Source organism: Plodia interpunctella, chromosome 13 (assembly GCF_027563975.2).
Source record: "Plodia interpunctella isolate USDA-ARS_2022_Savannah chromosome 13, ilPloInte3.2, whole genome shotgun sequence".
Lineage (NCBI taxonomy): Eukaryota > Metazoa > Arthropoda > Insecta > Lepidoptera > Pyralidae > Plodia > Plodia interpunctella.
In genome coordinates, this window is record NC_071306.1 from 1404429 (window position 1) to 1428252 (window position 23824).

General features: G+C 35.0%; 1 protein-coding gene across 5 annotated transcripts in view; it reads left to right on the forward strand.

The window, feature by feature from the left end:
- The window catches only part of Camta (Calmodulin-binding transcription activator), a 182078-nt gene that overhangs the window by 104550 nt on the left and 53704 nt on the right, over positions 1–23824 (forward strand). For all 5 annotated transcript variants that reach the window (XM_053754066.1, XM_053754064.1, XM_053754067.1 and 2 more), the window contains exon 4: positions 5773–5840. In XM_053754066.1, coding sequence (XP_053610041.1) covers positions 5773–5840 — 68 coding nt within the window. The remainder of the gene's footprint in view (positions 1–5772; positions 5841–23824) is intronic.

The following is a 23824-nucleotide window of genomic DNA, read 5'->3' on the forward strand; positions in this document are numbered from 1 at the left end:
CGAACTTACTTTGGGGCTAGCTCAATTATTATTTGTCCTAATATATTGATTTATTTATTACTAACTTTTGCCCGCGGCTTCGCCCGCGTGAATTTCATAGCAAAATCTCAGTATTTTTTTTATCGCGTACTCAGTAAGACTGGTTAACAAATATGATTCAAATTCGCATTTTTTCTCATCTTTAGTTCAATTTCCTGTTTCTCGTTGCGTGTCTCGTCCCGCAAACTTGTCTAATCCCGCTTCGTAGATATCCCGTACAGTTTCGTACATATTATGTGCCATCATGTTTTTCGCAATGTGTCCCGTCCCGTTACCCACCACGTGTTTCCTTCCCATTTCCGGGATGAAATGTCTATAAGATGTTAACCGTGACCGGGATTCCGAGGAATTTTTGATTCATATTATAATTCGTTTTTCCATTATCCTACCGGGAACCTGACCATTTACCGGGATGAAATGTATCTAATTTTCCCACAGGACCCTCCTCATTTTCCGGGATGAAATATCTATAAAATGTTAACCCGGGATTCCGATGAATTTTTGATTCATAATTAGTTTTTCAATTATCCTACGGGAACCTGACCATTTACCGGGATGAAATGTATCTAAGATGTTAACCCGGTATATAAGGTACCTACATACCAAATTTCAAGCAAATCGGTCCAGTAGATTTAGAGTGATACGCGTTCAGACAGACAGACAAACAGACAAAAATTTTCAAAAGTATATTTTCGTCATCTGTATCAGTAACTAAGTATATTCCATGAAGAATTAAAAAAATATATCCAATGTACAAATATGGCCTTTCTTAAATTTTATTATATGTATTGATATTGATTTAAACACAAAGATTATTTTTCAAAGATTTTTTTTCAAAACGAAAACTATCCTACTATATAACGGGTATACAAATTTAAATGGAGAGCATGCTATCATCAACAACTAAATTAACTAAATTTTTATCTTTATCATTTAAAAATCGTGCATTTAAAATTTCATTTAAAATCTTATCTTTATCATTTTAAAATCGTGCAATACGAGTATAAATAATATATCACAACATTTATCAATCAGTAAAGACCTGAGGTGCTTTTAAAATAAATAAATAAATTTATTGTGATGTTGTTATGCTATTTATTCAGATGTTGAATAAACATTTTTACAATTCCGCAACAGCAAATTGACATATATTTCTGACAAACATTATAATCATACACAGCTTCGTCCTGACGTTAAATAAAAAAAACATACAGGCAATTTTGCTACATAAAATGTGTCCAATCAAAAAAGTGGAAATAAATTCCGGCAGGCTGGAACATTATTTATATGCAGTACATAATTTACTGCGTTATGTGTCCCTTCTGTTGTATATAATTTTCCGTGTATAACTTTCGTGCACGTGATACGTTTACGTAATCTTCGGCCATATTTTATGTGGCGAACGTATTTGATATAGTTGGCAACTGATAAATTAGTTAGTATAATTTGAATCTCTCTCTCTTTCTCCATGTTTCATTGGCGGTTTTGATGTAAAAAATAAACCATAGATTCGGCTGTGGTATTTTGACGAAATTCAATTTATGCATGTCAGCTGCACAGGCTTTTTATCCCTTCATGTTTTTTGTGACACAATGTATTTTTGGCAATATGTTTTGTTCCTTAAGGGTGAGTTGCATCGTCAAATTTGACGTTTATTTTAACCGCAAACCGCATTTTATCTAAACGTCAGCTGACGTTTAGATAAAATGGCGCACTTTGCGTTTTTCTGTGCACATTAAAGTTGATATCAAAGTTGACGGTTCAACTCACCCTAAAAGTCAATGTTTGGTTGTGAAATCGTAAAGTGAATATCTTATTAATGTCAATGGATCTTTGCATTGGTGATGAAGCAAACCCAAGAAATTCTGGTTTGATGTTGTCAAGGAATGGTATGTGTGCCAATGCATGGTCTGACAACTAGTGATGCCGACGACCGTGCGAAGTGGAGACGAAAAAGTAGAACGCGGACCCTGGGCTCCGACGCTTAACGGCTGAGGCAGAAACTAGGGCAATGCTCAGATGAGAGAAGCAGAGTAAGAGATAATCTGTAATGCTTTGTGTCTGTGAAAGAAGCTGGCAAAATGCTCAAATAAGACAGATATTTTTAGCTTAAAAATGTAACATTTAAAAAAATAAAATTCTGTATAACAATACACCAATATGCCTCAATTAGGGTTTTTTTAAACTTAATAAAAGGCAGTGGTAAATAAATTGAATCACGTGAATAAAAATATAAAAGATAAAAAGAAAATTTTTAGGAAAAAAATTATTAAATGAAAATTAGAATCGTGTCATTAGAATTTCCACCCTGGGGCATTCCCTTTCCCTTTGCAATAAGGTATAAGGGTATGTATTTATTGGAGTCTAATTATATACATATCAGAAATTAAGTATATTTTTTGAAACACAATAATTATATTCTTTTGCCAATTTTTAGGTTTTCATTTAAATAAAAATATAAAAAACTGTTTTGTAATTTCAAAAACGAAAATTTTATAGTATTCATTTGTTTTACTAGATTTTCAAATATCAAATTTTAAAAATCAATATATACATATCCAAATACTTAATAAACATATTTTGTGTTTACTCTGTCTAAGAAAAAGTGACATAATTTGGGTGGTTCGCAGAGCGTTTCGACCGCTGCGGTCGCGCTATCATTACAGTTTTTCAAATTTTAACAAAAACAAGAATAAGTTTTACTATAAGTCTTTACATTAATTACTCTGTACTGTAGTGATTGATTGATTTCGGAAATGATTTCCTCAAGAAAATTGACGGATTGTAATGACCGCGCAGCCGCAGCGGTCGAAACGCTCTGCGAACCACCGATTTACGTAACATAGATATACAAAACATACACACATACATGTAGATTGTAAAATCGACAATAATTGTTTGCAATATGGGAAAACATCGTGAGGAAACCTGCACACTAGTTGACAATTTAAATATATTAAATAAAATAAACAAATAAATATATTAGGACAAATCACACATATTGAGTTAGCCCCAAAGTAAGTTCGAGACTTGTGTTATGGGATACTAACTCAACGATCTTATAACATATACATATATTTACAATACAAACATCCAAGACCGGGGCCAATCAGAAAAATATCATTTTCCATCATGACCCGACCGGGGATCGAACCCGGGTCCTTTCAGTTCAGAGGCAAGCACTTTACCACTGCGCCACCGAGGTCGTCAAATTTAATTCAACCAATCACTAGTGTACATGCGACGACTTACCAACTTACTATTAGAAGTTGATAAGTAGTTGTAGAAGTCACGTCAGATGTCTTAATTAGTCACAATACACCTAAGAGCGTAGTGCGGCTTTGCATTTCACTTCTCACCATCGAATCGATTCGAAGTGACACTCCGCGAACCAATCATATTGCAGTGTGATTGTTGTTGCGTCACAATGGTGTACTGTGATTGGTTGGCTGCGTCTTATTTCGAATCGAATCGATGTTAAGACGTAAATAGCAAGGTCGCACACAATTATAACAATAACATATTCGACAATTAATAATTATTTATGTACAAATAAGAAAGAAAAATTCGCTCAGTGAAATTCTCCCCGCTCATCACTAAAAGCTCACCCGAAAAAGCCCTCGGTTACTCAAAACAAGCTCCCAGCTCAGACTTTTATTAGCGCAGCTTTAACTCCTTACTAACGAGGCCGTAAAACTGTGACGTCACGCCTCTGTCATAATCAGGGTTAACGACCCAACAAATAATGGTCTGATCTACCAACATGCTTCCGCTCATGACCCGTGATTACTGAACAGGGTTATATAATGCAGGTAATTATAATTTGATAGGGGAAAAAGAGATGACTATATATACGTGGTTTCGCCTTCAGGACTCAAGAAGTTTTTTTACAAAAATGTCTTTTTTGTAACAAGCTTTTATTGTCGTCAGATCTAGTTGCATTCAACGCGTGACAAAAAAAATCTACTTTGCAGTAAGTTAAGGAGATCCCTCGTTGAAAGCCGCTCCTGGTCATGTGGTCATGCTTACTGGAATGGAAACTGAAGCGTGGAAAATTTCAACTCTGTAGGACAAGAGGAAGTAGATGAAATTTAACTAGCAAGATTTAATTTCAGACAAAGAAACATGTGGAACTGAAAGTTTGTAAAAAGTATAATGTCTTGTTGACGAACTTCGTGGCGTAGTGGTGACCATGCCCAATTGCCCAACTGCTATTTCGGAAGATTCGATTCGCAGCAGCATATTTGTATGTGGGTGTGTTGTGTGTGTCTATTGAGCTGAATATATAAGCTTAATGTGGGCCGTTGAGTATTGACCATTTAAGGCTATTCGATCATGGCGTCCGTTTCATCGAATAGGTTATAAATTTTGATTTTCATTCCCTCCACGATTATTAAGAAAAAATATTACAACAAAAAGAAAATATCGTCGACTTGGGAATGATAACTCCAAACTTAGTGACATTACAATTTGGATATTCTTTAATATTATAAATGGACGCGATTCGGTGACTAAAATGAAAATCTGTTTGTGTACGGAGGTCGGCGCGTGACCTGAATGATATCTTGATCCAAAATCCTTCCCGCGGTGTCAACTTACTTTTGTGGTGAATTCAAGTCGTTTTGGAACTACTTTCTCGGAAAATCTAATCTTCGAGATTTACTATACAAAGATAAAAAAAATTTTTAGGACCCTCAGCCATGAGGTAACACGACTATGAAGAAGAAGAGATACGCAAATATCACTTTTAATATTTTTTCATACAAATATTTTTTTTGTACATATTTTTCTTAATGTGTTTAGAAGATACTTATGTACATAACGTTTTAACAATGTATTCATTCATCATTCGTCTGCGGCCTATGCCCACTGCTGGGCATAGACCTCCTTCCATCTCTGCCAACCATGTCCTGTCCTGGGCCATCCCCATCCAGTTAATGCCAGCAATTTCCTTTACATCCATCGACCCATCTAACTGCTGTAACATTGTAATTTTTTTGGAAATAAATGAATTAGCAATTATATATAGATGATCTAATGTATGTAGTTATATAAACAGCTTATTTTCCTTACATTAATTTATCTTCAGCCATCTTTAGTGTCTTGAAAGCCTTAGTTTAGTATACGATCTGATTAAGTTTATTGTACTTACATCAGTTATTGCTACCCTGGGACTAAGGCGGAAGACTAGTCCTGGAACTATACGTTGGTGGACTGAAGTAAATTAATAGGATAGTTCTTTATAGTTAATTTAGTTCTCAGTTAGTTAACTGAGGTTAAAATTTAGTAACTATGTGCATATTAAAAATATACATACAAAACTAGATTTTTGGAAATTTGCCATGGAGTTTTAGACCACAATGTAGGCAATGCGCGTGTGAAAGCCCTAGTGTTGATAGGCTGTGGTGACCACTTACCATCAGGTGGGCTTTGTATAAATTAAAACTAAAATTAAATCGTGGTAAAACAAAAGTTATAAAGACAATTATAAATATAGTTTCTTTTTTGTTCAAGCAGATAACCAGTATATACACATATGTTACGATATAAATGGATTACAATTTTTTAGCTGAACCAGGATTCGTGGCATTACAGCCCAGATTGCAACCGAGATCACGTGAAAATGGAGTTCATTATTCTCACTCTACATAATATTGCAGAAGTAAAGTTACTTCTGTAAAGTATTGTATGTTATTTTGTCATTTAACGTAAACATCATATTGTTTGTTACAGGAAATCGCTGCAATACTCATCAGTTTCGACAAGCACAGCGAATGGCAATCAAAGGAGGTCAAAATACGGTAAGTAACTACAAATACGAGTACAGAATAAGTTTTTTACAACAAAAAAAAATACATTTTTCACATAACCTTGTAATGTTGTTAGAGAGATCTTATTACATTCTATCTCAAAATCAAAATCAAATCATTTATTCAGAAATTAGGCCTTCACAGGCACTTTTTCACGTCATATTCTAAATTAAATGATGTTTACCAAAGCTACAAACTACTAGCATTTCGGAACGACCACTGCTGAGAAGAAATGCCGAAAGAAACTCATTCAAACAGTGTTGGTCCCTATTATGCCAGAAGGGCTTACCATTTTTTAAATATAAATGTGTCTCTGTTCATACAAAGTTTATGCCTATTACGAGTGTTTATATTGTTAACATCGCTCAATGTTTTATACAGGTGTAAGTTTGATTTAACAAAAATAAGTACGTCGAAGATGTACTGAGACGCAGCAGTCATAATATTTATCGATTTGAATAACTCTCGCAAGGAATCCCGTGGCTTAAGCCCATAAATAAAACGAATTGCTAGTTTCTGTAAAACAAAAATTTTTCCTATATCAGTTGCATTACCCCATAACAATAATCCGTAAGACATTATGCTATAAAAGTAGCTGTAATACACGAGCCTAGCTGTTTCGATGTATGTACATGCGTAAAAATAATCAAGTCCTTGAAGTAAACCGTTGAGGAGTTCCCTCGTTAGAGACGTTCCTAGGTGCACTATCTGGTCATGCTTATCATAATAATGTATTGTCATCCAAACTGAACGTGTGTACAAAATTTCAGCTCAATCGGTTGAAGATATCTGCTTCAAAAATGGAATGCAATATTCCATCGGTACATCCATCACTTAGATGATACAGAGCAAGTTAAATGAAATCTTGTAAAAACTTTGTTCAAATAGTTCGATTAAGTTAAACAAAAAGTTGGATAAATTAAAAAATATCGAGTTTAAAATAATGGGTACAGAACAAAAGCATACAAAGAAAAGAACGGATTAAACTATCAGTAGACTAACGTCTTCCAGTCTTCTGTGGTACCTAATTTGGCGCCCACCACGGGACCCGTTCCAACTTGTAACAACTTTAAGCAAATTAAAACTTAGGCCGTGACTACTGCTCTCTTTGTCCGTGCCTCTGAAATATTAACTCTTTATGGGGAGCAGTGTACTTGCATATTTCACAATGGTCGAGTGCTCACTGAGCGAAATTTTGCAAACTTTGGAGTACTTCGAAAAGGGTATGAAAAGATTCAACCAGGACACGCAATGCGTGTGACACCCGTATTATTGCAGGCATCCATAAGCTGCGGTAACCATTTCTCATCAGATTTTCCGCAGTAGTTTAAAAACAAATGTGGTGAAGTAAAAAATAAAACAATATTATATGGAAGTAACTTTACACTCAATTTGTATTTATTTCTTCTATATGTAGTATCGATCAATATTAAGCGCACATTATATTAGTAACTAGCCATTTCCTGTATATCTGCTCGCGGAAACATCATAACTCATCAGATTTTTAACTATATATGAACTCCAAATTTTATTGAAGTGACAGAGAGACAAATTTTCTTATTTATAGATAGTATTGAAGTATGAATTTAAAATAACTCGCATGCTAAGTTAGGTTAGCCATACCACTCGCCCACGTTACTTGATTAGTTGGAACCTCGTTACAGAGTACAGTTTTGTCGTTATTTAAATTTTAACGTTTGATCCTGATTCTTTTTGCGTGATCCACGACTCTTGGGATATATTTCCTTTAGGTTTAACTTCCTTGTAGATTTAATTATTCATCTGTTCGTTCTTTGCATTTTATAGCGTAAACTTTACGATTGCTTTGCAATAAATTTTAAGACAAGTTTTTTTTTTGTACAAAATGAAATGCTGGAAAAGAAAAATTGTGGAAAAATAAACCACACTTTTCGAAGATTAAGCTGTTATGTGTAGTAATGTAACAAACCCCTATACTACAGAAACATGTTATGGTTATGAGCGAAAACACGATTTAAAAACATTATATACAAAACGTATGAGAATCGAGCTATCGAAGTTTCCCCTGGCCTTATCTGTTTCCTCAAAGTATTTTAACCTCTCTCCACATATTTCTAATTTCGTACTCGGCTGTGACGTCGTGAGGCCAAGGATCAGCGTAAAAATACCTTAAAAATTTTGAAGATTTAGCTTTAATTTTACAACCGGCTGCTAGCTTGTCATAAACCTCATGTTGAAGGCTACGTGTCCCTTATTCACCTAATACGACACCCACGGATGGAGTAAAACTACTTTAGCCTTACACGTCTCAGAGTATTTTAATACTTAATGCATATTCCTTAAAGAAGCTATTTGACAAGCCCTATTAGATTGATGACAAAAATCTGCGTCAAGAAGTTGAGGCGCCATATTGCCATCTATAAAGTTTTGATGTATGTAATTTCGCGACTAAAAATTCTTTCAGTGAAATTCATTTCGCAAATATCCTTATATTGACGACCTCGGTGGCGCAGTGGTAAAGTTCTTGCTGTCCCGGGTTCGATCCCCAGTCGGGTCATGATGGAAAATTATCTTTTTCTGATTGGCCCGGGTCTTGGATGTTTATCTATATATGTATTTGTTATAAAATATTGTATCGTTGAGTTAGTATCCCATAACACAAGTCTCGAACTTACTATGGGGCTAGCTCAATCTGTGTAATTTGTCCTAATAATATATTTATATTATAGTATTTTTCGCAAAAAAAAATAATTGTAGCAGAAGACAATTGTTTAGATGGTAAAAATGTGCCATATTGAATACAATATTCAACATATCAAATTATCTGTTTGTGATTTATTAGATGTTGCCCGAGGCTTCGCTCCCGTAGGAATATTGAGATAAAATATAGCCTATAGCAATCTTGGATAATGTACCTTTCCAATGGTGAAATAATTTTTGAAATCGGTTCGGTAGTTTCGTAGATTATCCGCCACAAACTCACAAACGCTTATCTCTTTATAATAATAGTATAGATTGTGTTCATTCTCTTCTCCAGTCTCCCGTTATCACCAGTTTGTTACTTACAATTCTTAATATTATTCGAGGATGAAGACTGTAATATAAACATCTTTTAACAACCTCAACAAGCCGACTGATTTCCGAAAATCCCATAACTTTAAGAACCATTTATTTCCAATCTTAGCGCTTCAGACCAGGGTCCGTCCATTGGGAACGCTGCCCAGTTTTCGGGGCTCATTCGTCAGTGTTAATTCGAATCTTCTGTCTCCATCACACTAATCGGGATAATAAATACCAGAGCGAGACGAACGTATGTAGCAGCGCGCTGATTTAATGTCGTATTAGATGATCATGTCCGGCGCGAAGGACCATTTGTTCTAACGGCGGTTGTCCTCATTAAGGTACTTATGTTAGCTGATAGCCGATTTTCCAGCTAAGCTAATTAGTGTACGGTGTTATGGGTTTATTAATGAATAATTTTGAAGTGTTTCGGAATGGAGGTTAAAAAATTTGCGGATTCCGTGTTCAGGGACAGGTTGTTTTGATAATAGCGTGTTGGACATTGAATACGAAGTGGGATTATCGCGAGACGCGAAGCCGAGCGCATTTTAATAAAGCCGGGTATGTAATGATAAATGCACACATGTTAGGCTACATTTTTTTAATACCCTTGTAGTCGATAACTGTGACTTAGTGCAGATTACTGCACTACGTCACAGTTTCATTTAAATTCCAACACATTTGATCCAAATATTAATTTGGATCAAATGTGTTGGAATTAAGTGTAAATATGCATAAAATTGCGCATGTCAAAAGTTTTTACTTCGTTTTATTTTTTTATTGGCCATGTCCCACTTCTGGGTAAACGCCTCGTCTATAATATAAGATAAAAAAAGACATAAAAATATATTATATTTTTTGTATTTTCTTGTCTTAGAACAAATTGTGGCTATAGCTGTGGTGGTGTAATGGTTAAGACCCTCGCCTGTGGATCGAAAGGTCCCAGGTTCGATTCCTACTCGTACCACATGAGTTTGTATACCAATCTGACTCATGTATAGTAGTTTTCATCGACCACCATTTGATTCCGGTGAAGGAAAACATCGTGAGGAAACCTGCACACTGGTTGATTATTAACTTGTGTGTGAAATGGAGAAGGCAATGGCAAACCACTCAATTAATAATGTCAAGAAAGTTGTTCTGTGTGTTTAATGAAACAAGGGTCGTGGTCATTACGTGGAATGCCACGTAATGACCACGACCCTCAGCCATGAGGAATACGACTATGAAGAAGGATGGCTATAGTGAATCATACAGTGAAACTTTTGCCGGTCGCCGCATAAAAATCCAAAAATATTATAAGGACCTTTGGGTATCCTTCGACTTAATTTATTAACCACATTTAGGCGCCCCAAGCTGGTTAGGTCTGGAAGTTTCGAGAAGGTTTCCTTCATTGTATGACTTAAAGTATTGCTTTAGGCTGCCGTTCCACTTGGCCACTTGAGCTAAGTAATCTTTGCCGTTTGCGATATGTTTGGTTTTCAATATAGGGTAACTATATATTTAAAAATAATCAATATATTAACCAGAACTTACTTTGGGGCTAGCTCAATCTTTGTGATTTGTCCTACTATTTATTTATTTATATTTATTTATTATCGTTCGAATAGGAGCGTCAGTTTATGGATAGTTTGAAAATAAAATTAGCTAAGTACCTCTGAAAGTTTTCACTTGCACGTATCGAGCGTTTACAGAATAGTGTCACGGTGCAGATTATTCATAGACTCATTATCATAAAATTTATCGATAATAAATCATAGCCGCCGCAATTAAGTGGCCGATACGAGATTCCGCTGCCTTGGTGTGGCGCTGGCGCCGTGAATGCGGAAAAATTGCCCCAACGCTAGACTTATTATTTCAATTGCAATCATTTGATACACAAAGCCCTCTTAATATTAATGCTAAATAAATATATTAGAACAGATGGCTCAGCTTAAGTTAGTCCCAATGTAAGTTCAAGACTTGTGTTATGCGATACTAACTCTAGTATATTTTATAACTTATACATAACTAAATATCGAAGACAATTCATAAAAGATCATTCTTGCCTGGCCGGGCCTCGAACGCAGGACCTCCAGTGTAACAGTGCGGCATGATGACCAAATATATAGAGGTAGTCTGGTTAAGGTTTAAATGAAACCAATCGAATTTTTGTCATGTAATTTGTTCGAGCTATTGGTTATGAAGGTAATGTGATCGGAATAAACGAAACTGTATATATTGCTCTGTATTTATATACCAATCTTTTATATGCCTTTACCAATAATTTACATATTTTATAGCGAACATAAAAACGTTAATATTTATGTTGTCGTTATATATAAACAATTTACACGGCTGTTGTTCTGTCAGTTGTTTTTTGTCGATCATAAAAAAATTGCCGCTAAAATTTGACAGATGTCATTGGTTTCTTTTTTGTTCTGACTGTATTTTATTTATCTTCGTAATTAGGGCTTTTATCCAATTGTGGGACATACATACCTTAGTTAAAAAAAAATATCTTCCTGTAGTCTCTATTTTTTATCTAGATGTGATTTGTTGTAATTTTCCGATACGATATGAACCTTTACGTCACACTCAAGTGGACTTGCGCCCTTAGAGTTAGCATAAATCACAGGTAATCGCTTTCATTCGTGTTCGAGTCGCAATGAGCAATTACGAAAGATGTAAATTTATTTCGTACCAACATTGTCAACTCGAGTTAAGTTTTTGAATAATTCCATTGCTTAAGTGGGTACTTTTCGCATGCCATGTTTTTACATAGATTAACACGTTTAAGCTTATTAGTAAACATTTCCCAGCATTTCTCTTTTCAAATTCTAATTAAAAAAAACTGATACAAAATCGTCATTTTTTTTTTTAAATTAATTGCGTAATTTCAATATTAATCCCTAGGCGAAAAAAGAATATGGTTTTAGGTATCTTTATTAAATAAAATAAATAAATTTATTAAATATTTTGGTAGACTTATGATTTAAAAGCCACATTAACATGAATCTATATATTGTGAATATGTGTTTTTTTTTTTACTTTTGGTAAATAATAATTACCAAAAGTAAAATGAAAACAGAAACAATAAAAAATGCTTCTTAAAAGTCCCACTATTCTCCTCTTTGAGAACTTAAAATTGACAGCAAACTGCCGAAAAAAAGGGAGAAAAAAATATGCCTGTGAGCAAAAACAGACCAGTGATGATTTAAGAGCAATGTCTTGGGATTTGTAATAAAAATTACAGTCTACCCTCCAAGATGCTCTCCTGGGAGCGTTGTTCAAATCTTCATTCGAACACGGCGTGAGTGATGGCGGATGAAATTGTTTCGACAACTTATGAAAAGTTTGTGAAATTTTTTGAAAATAGCATAGAGATGAAAACAAGTGAACAGATATCCCATCTAATATTATAAATGCGAAAGGAAGTGAAAGCAAGTCAGATTGTTAATTTATTAATTTTCTCTTGGCTCTGACTATTCGACCAAATCTTCTTGAAATTTTGTATACATGTAATCTGAAGCATGGAGAAAAGGACATATGGTACTTTTTATTCCGGAAAAAATCAATCGTTTCCTTGGGAAATTTACGCGGTTGAAGCCGCGGGCAAAAGCTAGTTATAAATAATTATATAGGCAGAAATTATATAGATTTAGATAGCCCGGTATTTATTTGCCTGAGATATGGAAGAATTCTACAAAAATTTAGGCAGAAGGGTCTATTTAGAGGTATAATTTTGTCTATTATATAACCATAAAAATATAAGCCATAATGTAATATGCTGTATTATGGCATATAATCATTTTTAATCGTAACTAAACCTAAAACCTAAAAAAAATATGTCACATTTACCCGTATGCCAAAAATAATTTAAGTCTTAGACCTATTATGTCAAAATATGTTATGACACAACCGGTACGCCAAAAACCCAAATAAATTATGCCAAAAAAAGGGACCCTTTTTTGAATTGTGAATAAAGCATATTTTGAAAGTCAACGTGAGCAAAGAATACAACTATGTTTGGCGAGAACAGGGAAAAATCGGAAATTGCTCATTATTAGCGGATCGTCCCGGCTTCACTCGGGTAAAACCCGTAATAAATGATACACTTAAACCGCATCGATATCTGTTGCGTAGTTTTTAAGATCTAAGCATACGTAGGTACAGACGGAGGTCGTAATTACAGAAAAAAAAGTAATAAAAAATTTGTGCAAACGCAAGAAAAAAATAGTTTTAAAGATCTAAGCATACATAGGGACAGACGGAGATCGTGATTACAGAAAAAAAAAACTAATTAAAAAAAAGTGGGAACGCGAGAAAAAAATCAACTTTTTGAGGTTTACAAAATGATCTAATATCTGGCAGCTGAATATAAGGATATAGATACAGAAACATTCAAACGAGTTGGCGTTTCACGAAAAAATAAAATTTTATTAATCATTCAACTTTTACTGCCAAAGTAAATAGTCGTTAATACTGTGAGCATAACGTCATATTACCAGATTTATAAGTATACTTTGCACTGTGGTTTCATTCGTGGTTCAGGTTCATAACTCTAAGTTAACTTTTCAATTGAAATCCATAAGCGGTATCGGCGTTAGGGCAGGACGCGGCTGGGTGGCCACTCAGGGCATTAGATTTAAAGGGGCACCGCAGATTTGCTATTCATAAGCTATTTGTATTTGCTGCAAATGGCCATTGTTCTACGCTTGACATAGGTAGACCTACCTACGTACCTACGCTGCTACACAATACTCATCTTCGCGTGTTCGTGAAAAATAAAATTTGTAAAGAAATAACCTTAATTTTTTTAAGATTTCATACAACAGCCTGCCTGACGTTACCCCTCCTAATATTATTGTTGCCTATCAAGTGTCAATATGTCTCTTAGTCGTTTTGTACGACATCATAAGTATATATATTTTCCTTTCATCAGCACTTGATCACAATCATAATATGTTTCAGTATACCTTTTGACCATGTACTTTATTGTGTACTTACATGTTATATTACTGATAAAAAATTATACATAAATTTATATTTAAAAAATGGTAAGCCCTTCTGGCATAATAGGGACCAACACTGTTTGAATGAGTTTCTTTCGGCATTTCTTCTCAGCAGTTATCGTTCCGAAATGCTAGTAGTTTGTAGCTTTGGTAAACATCATTTAATTTAGAATATGACGTGAAAAAGTGCCTGTGAAGGCCTAATTTCTGAATAAATGATTTGATTTTGATTCATCCACGGGAGGTCTTGCACGGTCAGGGTGGACATACTGTTTGGACACCATTTGATTAGCCATTCCGACTGGAAGAAGTCTTCTTCTTGAAAATGGAAGGATATTGAGTATGTATAGAACCACTTCATATCATCTCTTCTTTTTCTTCTTGTGGTTTCGCCCTTTAATAGTTAAAGACTCACAAGTCACAACTCGAGCGATGTAACATTACATATAGCCTAAATACTAAGAATGTATTATTAGAGAAAACGAAGTCACCGTTAGTTTTTGCGTCTTATACACAAGAACTCTCAACAGGGGGCGCTGCAGAAATTTCGCCCAATGCGTTATACTGCTATAACCGCCACTGCCCATAACGACTCAATTTTTGTTGTGTTTGATTGTTTATTTCGAGTTCGGTGAAGTTCGATAACAAATGAGTTTAAGTTTCGGTTAATGTTTAAGTTATTCGATTCGGATTCGAGGTTGTTAGTTACAAAAGTTTGCAAATGGCATAGTTATTTTGATTTTGGTATAGGTTAGGTTAGTAGGTTTTTGAGAAATTTGATTTATAATATATATTTTTGTTTTCTTCGTATAACCATTAACATGACGAGTTTCTTGGTCATATGGTTCACTGATAGAGGCCATATGGCATTGTTGGTTCATTTAAATAAATTAGTTGCCCGTCGCGGACACAATATCTTTTTACAAAATTGTGAATATTTCAAAAACAAAATTTGGTTGAACTTAAAAATTCTATTGACAGATCGCACATACCTTTTAAATACCATAAAAATCAGACCAACACGGTTCGAAAGTTATCTCGTTACAAATATATATATACACATACAAAAAAAATGTATTTTTGCCCCAAGTTGATTTGTAGACTTCCACAAATACTGAACGAAAGCCCAGCCCAGCGTTAAGACACTCGCACAATACATTAATATTGTATCTGTCATAAATCAGTCAACAGCTATATGATCCCTACAAAGCCAGTATATAATCATAGTTATTGGTCTTCACCACTGAGATTAACCGATAATCCGCAAGTTAAGTGGATCTACTGAATTGATGCAAATTTCTGAAGCGTTATGTGAACTTGGATGTCGGCAGTGGTGGTTTGGTAGTGAAGAGGAGATATAATACAAACATTTTCCGTTGTTTTAATTTTGGATGTCGCAAAGAAAGTGTAATTTGTAATTTTAAAAATCCTACCGATGCGAAAACGCGACATGAAAATGGACTTTACATATTTTTTAAATTTTCTAGAAGTTTTTTTATCCTTTTAAGAGGCTAGACACACGCGCCAACTAGCGCCACCATCACAATTATTTTATACATTTATTTAATTTTTTAAATTCTTCTACGTTGAGTCGACCATCCTAATTGTTACCTTAAGTTAATTATTTATATTTAACTAGGGGCGCGTCCCGGCTTCGCTAAGGTAAAATGATAAACTATACGTTTAAACATTTTTTCGAAATCATTACGAATTTGTATTTTGTTAAAGCGCAGAAAGCGCAGGTTAAAATCAACGTTGAAGTTGACCGAGCCTTGAAATAACAATGACACGTTGTTAATTTAATATCCATTATCCAATAAGACTTACCAAGCGTTCTTGTTAAAATAACCAGTTAGGGAATGATGGAGCTTTCACAATTAGTCTAAGTAGGCTTTAGTTAACTTTATGCTAATATACCGGTCGCAAAAAAGCTGCAATTAAGCTCTGGTTTTGAGAAATTGTAGCAAGTGACGCGAATGACTCGTAAGGAAACAGTTGTACTACATCTGTATTTCTGTACTATTATTATAAAGAGGTAAGCTTTTGTGAGTTTTTTGAGTTTGTATGTTTGAGGCGGGTAATCTTCAAAACTATAGAACCGATTTCAAAATTTTATTCACCATTAGAAAGGTACATTATCCAAATTTGTTATAAGCTATATTTTATTTCAAATTTCCCACGGGAGCGAAGCCCCGGACAACATTTAGTAATTTATATTTTTTCAATATTATTCAATTTATAAAGCAATTGTTATTACATATCCTGTAATTTTATCACTTTATAGTAAAAAAACAAAATCGACCGCCACCTCTGTCAGTTTCTAAGATTTTGATGCAGTTTTTATTGTTATTTAGACAATTTATTCCTGAATATTTATAGATATAAATATGATCCGTGCGAAGTCGGGCCAGGTCGCTAGTTGTATAATAAAAAAAATCTGTTAAATTAAAATTAAGTAGTTATTATAAGCACGATTTACGAGCGTGCTTCGATCGTTGCGTTGCTCTGAAGAGTTACCAGATGTATATTCGTGTACAAAAATCTAAAATTTTATTGAAAATTTATTATTATTATTGTAAATGATTTTATCAAAAGATTTTTCCACTAAATAAAGTAGGTACTTCAATAGTTTTTATGTTAATTTTGTACACTTCTTAAGGTAAATCACCTACGATACATTTTTCTTAACATAATCGGCAAAAAATAAATTCATCAGTCAAGTGAAGTCGTTAGTTACACGTCAGTACTTAGCAATTAGTAGCTCTCATTTGATTCCGAATTAATTATGAAAAATGTGCTAACTTTGGCGTGCAAAAAGTATTTCTTATTTGAAAAAGTACGGTATACGAGTATATTCGGATTTGATTTCGTTCGAGATATTCGAAAACACGTTAACTTTTTGTAAGATCAAGTGTGAGAGGTGGAAGTCTTAGGTTTTTTATCATTTAAATAGTCGCTAATCGTGTAATAAGCATTAGCCATTAAAGCATTATTAATATATGATTTAAATTTTGGCATTGGCAAGTTAATAGCCTCTACAGGGAGTTTATTGAACAATTTTACACTTTGACCCACGAAAGAACGCCTAACCTTTTTAAGTCGGAATCTGTTCATACAAAGTTTATGCCTATTACGAGTGTTTACACAGTTAAGTGTTTCACTTTCAGGTTGGTGAGCAAAGTGAGAACTCAAATTAATGCCAATGTAATTAAGTGGTTATTGTTATTTAGCAAATCTGAGCTGGGTGTGAGGTTAATAATAACAGGTGGTAACTACTGTAATTGGCGTGGAAAGAATATTATTGTAGTATAAAGATACTAAAAGCAATACTTATCTGGTTTATGTAGGTTCCTTGAATAAATGATTTAAATTTCGCCGTTGAACCGGCCGGCGGCGAGCTGTCACTTTATTATCACAGCTGATACACAAACTGTTGTGTTTATACAGGACACAATATATGCTTCCACTTGATTTTAGGCTATTCTATTAATTTACATAAAGATATCTTGAGATATTATATTTTTGACGTGACAACGTCTTAAATTAGGTTGCGGCTGGGAGTCACTTATGAAAAAGTGTAACGCCCGGTAACGTTACGATGAGTCACCGAACGAGAGAGAGGCCCGCCGAATGCCTTGCGTCTCTCTCCCACTCAACTATGATCGGTCTGCCGCGCGCGTAAAAAGACGTTGTCACGTAAAATCTTCGCCCGTAAAACCGACTTTACAGGCAACCATTTTTTAATGATTATTTTATATTTAAATATGATGAGTAATTTACTTTGACGTGTTGACACTTCAGTGTTGTTCGTAACACACACGTAAAAAAAAGTACGTTTGTACGTCTACGTATTTGATTGTGCGTTGTTTTAAACACATAACGGGAATACTGGGTTTTATAATGTTTTTACTAAAATCTAACCAAATAAACATGGTCACCATACATAATAACAATAAATAAAATAAAATAAATATATAGGGACAACTTGGGGCAGCACCAAAGTAAGTTCGAAACTTGTGTTATGGGATACTAATTCAACGATACTATATTATATAACAAATACATAATATAGATAAACATCCAAGATCCGGGCCAATCAGAAAAATATATTTTCCCATCCTGACCTGACCGGGGATCGAACACGGGACCTCCAGTGTAGCAGTCCGGCGTGACACTTTGGACACGGAGTTCGTCTTACAATATACATATATTTGACCTCTGTGTGGCTTAATGGTCATCATGTCGGACTGATATAATGAAGCGATAAGTTCATTGTTGCAGTTAAAGATCAAGATGCAAAATGATTATTTTCACTTTTACCTGGATCTTGGACGTTTATCGATAAGTGTTAGCGATAAATCCACCTTTGTGCCCTTGATTTGTTTTAAAAATATATAATAATAATAAAACCGTTTACTTACAGAAAACACACACATGTATAGCTCAAACTACAGAGAACATAAAATACAAAAAACAAAAGAAGATAAACAGACACACAAGTAGTTAATACTCACTATATATCTGTGAATACACACATTAAATTAATAATATGTAATAAACATTAGTTACTGACGACGTCGGTGACGCAGTGGTAAAGTGCTTGCCACTGAACCGAGAGGTCCCGGGTTCGATCCCCGGTCGGGTCATGATGGAAAATGATCTTTTTCTGATTGGCCCGGGTCTTGGATGTTTGTCTATATATGTATTTGTGATAAAATATAGTATCGTTGAGTTAGTATCCCATAACACAAGTCTTGAACTTACTTTGGGGCTAGCTCAATCTGTGTGATTTGTCCTAATATATTTATTAGTGTGTGAGCGTTCTACAAATAGGTGACGTCTAAGTATTACGCTGGATAGAGTCCAGCGCTGATTTTCAGACTTCACTTCTAGTGGCGTCACGGACAAAAATGATCATCATTAATAAAAAAATATTTACTTATACGAGAGTACGTTTTTATATTTTTTCTTTGGTGCAATAAAGAATATTGTATTGGAAAGTAAGAATATTGTAATGGATAAATACAAACCGTTCAGTTTCACAGTAACCGCTCGTCAATAAAGGGTCATTGGTATGCAGCTTGCATCCGAATGCAGCGTTAATTGACGGCTACGATTCGAGAGCAGTTCGCATTTCAAGAACCCCGTTTGAATAAGTGGATTTAATATTCTGCTCGATACATTTGGGAATTGGTGATAAGAATTTTTTTGAAATTTTTGGTTGAAAGCTGTGGGTTTATAGCTAGTTTCAAATATATATACCTATATTTATTGATGAAATTTTCCCACTCAAGAATCATAAAAAATACCGACCACTTCAAAAAGAATTCAACCAATTTCCTAATCAATAAGTCCGCTCAGCCGACCAAATTTAATTGGCGTGGCTGCGTGTGGTGCATTTTGAAACTGGTTCGAACTGGTATTAAGCAGTTTATGTTTCATTCAGTGTGTTTGGTTTCCATTAGAACATTATAAGTCCTGGGAATTATAGGTTTGAGAGTAAAATAATGTTATTTTTGTGACTATGTCTGCAGGTTTTATTCCTTTGAGAATAACTTAAAAAACCGAAACAAAAATGCAAATAAAATTGATTAAATTTCATTAAAAACATTGAAATTTTTTTCAATACTGCTGCTATTGATTAGTTCATTTGCGAATCTCGCCAAAACTACAACTTTCTTAATACAAACTTTTGACCGCCATTCAATATCATTGTATGGCGTGAATTGAAAGTAGAGTACCGAATTGTTTGAACATTAACTAAATGTACAGTCAGCAGCATAAAGAACTGCTTAATAATACAGCTTCATAGATATCCTCTCACTCCCATCTAAGCGATTACCCGTAAATAATATAGATAAGACTCTCTCTCATCTCGCATCTTTCGGGGCTGTGACGCCGCCAAGCCCGGGGTCAGTTTAACAATAAACTTTAATTTTGAAAATTAGGCGGTGCTTGTACTTACAACCAATCGCCTGCTTGACATCAACTTTCCTTGGAAATGCTATTGTTATCTATTATCTGTCTAGCACGTCTCTTAGTAGCTTCATCCAACACTCCCGGGTGAATATGCTTATTCTAGGGCGGAAACACACACCAGAAAAAAGACTATGGGTGTCACCGTAAAATTTGACGTTGAATTTAACCGGCGCGCGCTGACGTTTTGACAAAATGGCGCGTACTTTGCGTTTTCCTGCCCTTGTTAAATTTAACGTCAAATTGCAATTAGACGATGCAATCCAGCCTATGTGAGTACAAATGAAGATTCCTTCTCGCTTTCACCTGTGCGTTTGGAATATAACCTGGAATAACACATAGGGTACTTTTTATCACGAAATTCCCACGGGTGCGAAGCCCCAGGGCGCAGTATGTACGATATATATTCCAGCTATCTCTATCTAGGTCAACATATGATTATGGATTGTTAACAACCATTGGTTTCTGATACCGGCAGGTACCTAGTGCTAAATAAGTGAGTGTACTCACCTAGGGATGGGATAGCCGTGACATTCCACTCGCTCTGTGTAAATAGAATATGATATTAAGCTTCACTAGCGGCTTCGTCAGCGTCAATTTCTTCAAACACTTCTATTTTACGGATGAATTGTACCTAATAAAACTTTTGCGTATTTCAAATGTAAAATTTTAATAAGTTATAAATATTAATTTAATAAGTTAACAATTCAGGTGTAGGAACCTCCTTAAGCAAAAATATGCCTATCCCAAGCCACCTAACGATTTGTTCCTTAATAACTCAATAATAAACAAAAACTATCTATATAAAATACTAGCTGTGCCCCGAAGCTTCGCCCTCGTGGGGATTTCGGGAGATAAAGTGCCCAATGTATTATTCCAGGTTATATTCTATCTATTTATCAAGTTTCATAACAATCCGTCCAGTAGATTTTGCGTGAAAGAGTAACAAACATACATACACATATACATCCTCACAAACTTTCGCATTTATAACATTAGTAAGATTTATTGAGCTTTGTTTGAAGTAAACTTAAAAATAAACCCTATTTAATTGAAATTAAACATCAAAGAGGCGAAATAAATGACAAAGACTATATAATACATACAAGTTGAATATATAAATTAAACGACAATTTTTCGCATTCTATCTAAAAAATAATTTATCTTCTCTTCATAGTCGTATTGCTGAGGGCTGGTGGAATGCAACACACACAACAACATTCTTGGCATTATTAATGGAGTGGTTTGCCATTGCCTTCTCCATTTCACACACAAGGTAATAATAATTAACCAGTGTGGAGGTTTCCTCACGATGTTTTCCTTCACCGGAAGCAAGTGGTGACCGATGAAAACTACTACGATACACGAGTCAGATTGGTAAAAATAATTTACATTCATGGAAAATACATATTAATATATAGAACAGATACGAAAATCGCACTCGAAAATGTTAATTTAGAATTCTCTCTGGATGTAAACAGGACATATTCTATTCTGTATGAGGGTAAAGGTTAGGATATTAGGCAAACACGTGCTATTGGGATTGGCTTAAGATGCTTTACTACCATAATATGCTATTCTATATATCTCCCTCTTATATAATGTGTTTTCGCAGCCGACACATCGTGAAGCCTGAGTCCAACCGGTTCCAACTAGAAATTTTGAGGACGTATCCTCAAAATTTCTAGTTCAGTGACTTTATGATCAGCCTGCTTTGTAAATCATATTTTGAAAGTGCTATGCTCTTAGGGAATGCATATATAATTGTCGGTTTTTGATGAAATTTTATATACGGGTAGTGTACTAATTTTCGAACGTTTCAGATTACTTATGGAGGTGTAAGGCTACGAAATCGGGATTTAGTTTCAACAATAAACCTTAAAATTTTCAAGATGTGGCGACTTCAACCCTCATAGGGAATGTGATTGTCTCTTAGTCGCCTGTTACGACATCCTCGACGAGTGCGTTCTAGTGTTCTATTCTTAATATGCCTTCTATGAATCCCGTAATTTTTATGTGAGCAAAGCCAAATGGCGCAGTGGGTATATAAACAAACACTGGCAAGCAAAATCAATTGAAAGCTGATGCAAAAAGCCGGATATTGTAGATAGAAGACAAATATCAATACAGCTGAATTCCCCGTCACTATCCGGTCATCCCGGGTATTGTTCACAAACGGTCCGGATATCCGGAGCCGTTCCTACAAACCCACAATTGGTAGCCCTAGTAGGTATAATTTGTGGGCTATTTGTATGGCGGACAGGGTGCTAGGGTTGACACAACTTTGATTTGGAACGTGAAAAGATTGGAGATATATTTAAGTAAAAATAATTTGCTTTTATCAATTTCTAGAGGCGACGGTAGTGTAATGGTTAAGATGACCTGTGGATTAAAAGGTCCCAGGTGCTCTTACTCGTGCCACATAAGTTTGTATACCCATCTGACTCATGAGTTTAAAACGACCACTTGTTTCCGGTGAAGGAAAACATCGTTACGATTATGAAACCTGCAATTAGGTTTATATCAAACTTTCGTGAGAAATAGAGAAGGCAATGGCAAACCACTTTGTTAATAGTGCTAAGAAAGTTGCGTGTGTTTCATTCCACGTATTGACTACGACCATCAGATCTCAAATGATTTTCATATTATTTTAGGAAATAAACTTAAGTTTAGCTTAAATGTTTATTAAATTAATAACATTGCCACTAATTTGTTTTTATATAAATTTGTTTTTATAGAAAAATATAATTATATAGAACTGTGGTTTTGTCTCATGAAGGAATCTGTTACAGTTAACCGGGGATAGGTTAGTTAGAATTAAGAATCATTACTTAAATTTCTCAATGCCTGGCCCTGGCAGAAGGGACAAACCCAAAAAATGCTGGCTTGATGTCGTCAAGGATGATATGCGTGGCAATGGCCTGACAACTAGCGATGTCGACGACCGTCCGAAGTGGAGACGAAGGTAGGAAAGCGGACCTTGGACTCCGCAGCTTAATGGCTGCAGAAGAAACCGAGAAAGTGCTTAGACGAGACAGAGAGAGAGAGACATAAAATCGTCAATAATATGTGCCAACCCTACGTCCCTCCTATTCCAGGGCGTACCTATTCGAAATCCGTGATTTATGCAGGTAGAGGTCACGTTGCTTCTATTAAGGTGTTGACCTCAAATCTCGACTGATTGGTACCTTAATTTTTTAGATGTCGACATGTAAATCGATTGGGAGACTTGTTTACGTGTGAATGTTCATTAATCTTATTGTGTTGTGTGGTTCCGCCCTAGGATTGGACCATTCAATTCTTTTTCAATTCTATATCTTTCCGTGGATGTCGTACGTGGCGATTAAGGGAGACGCAGCCTTGGTAATAATAGGATGCCCAAGGAAGGTTGCCAACGGAAACATGTCAAATCAAACCATTTATTCAGAAATTAGACCTTCACGGCACTTTTTCACGTTAAATTTTATATCATATAGTAACTTCTCAAAAAGCTACAAACTACTGGCATTTTAGAACGAATACTGCTGAGAAGAAATGTCGAAAGAAGCGAAGATAAGAGAGATTTATTTATTTATTTTTATTACAAGAGGACAAAGAAGCAAGAACACTAAGACAGAAATTCATGAAATAAATAAAATAAAACGTAGTTGTATATCTAAATGGATTTGTTATGCATACACGTCACACATGCTTTTAACTTAATTTTGATAATTATGAGATGAAAAAATCTGGAATCGAGCGGGAATTGAACCCACGACCCTGTTCCCAGTCTATCTAAGAGCACTGTCCCGTATAGACAAAATTAGGATATCTAAAGGCATCTGACATGACTTTTACGACTACTTACCGCCATCTAGTGGCAGGTAGTCGCATACACGCTAGGGAACTAAACTGTCAACCAGTGTGCAGGTTTCCTCACGATGTTTTCCTTTTCCGGAGGCAAGTGGTGGTCTATGAAAACTACTA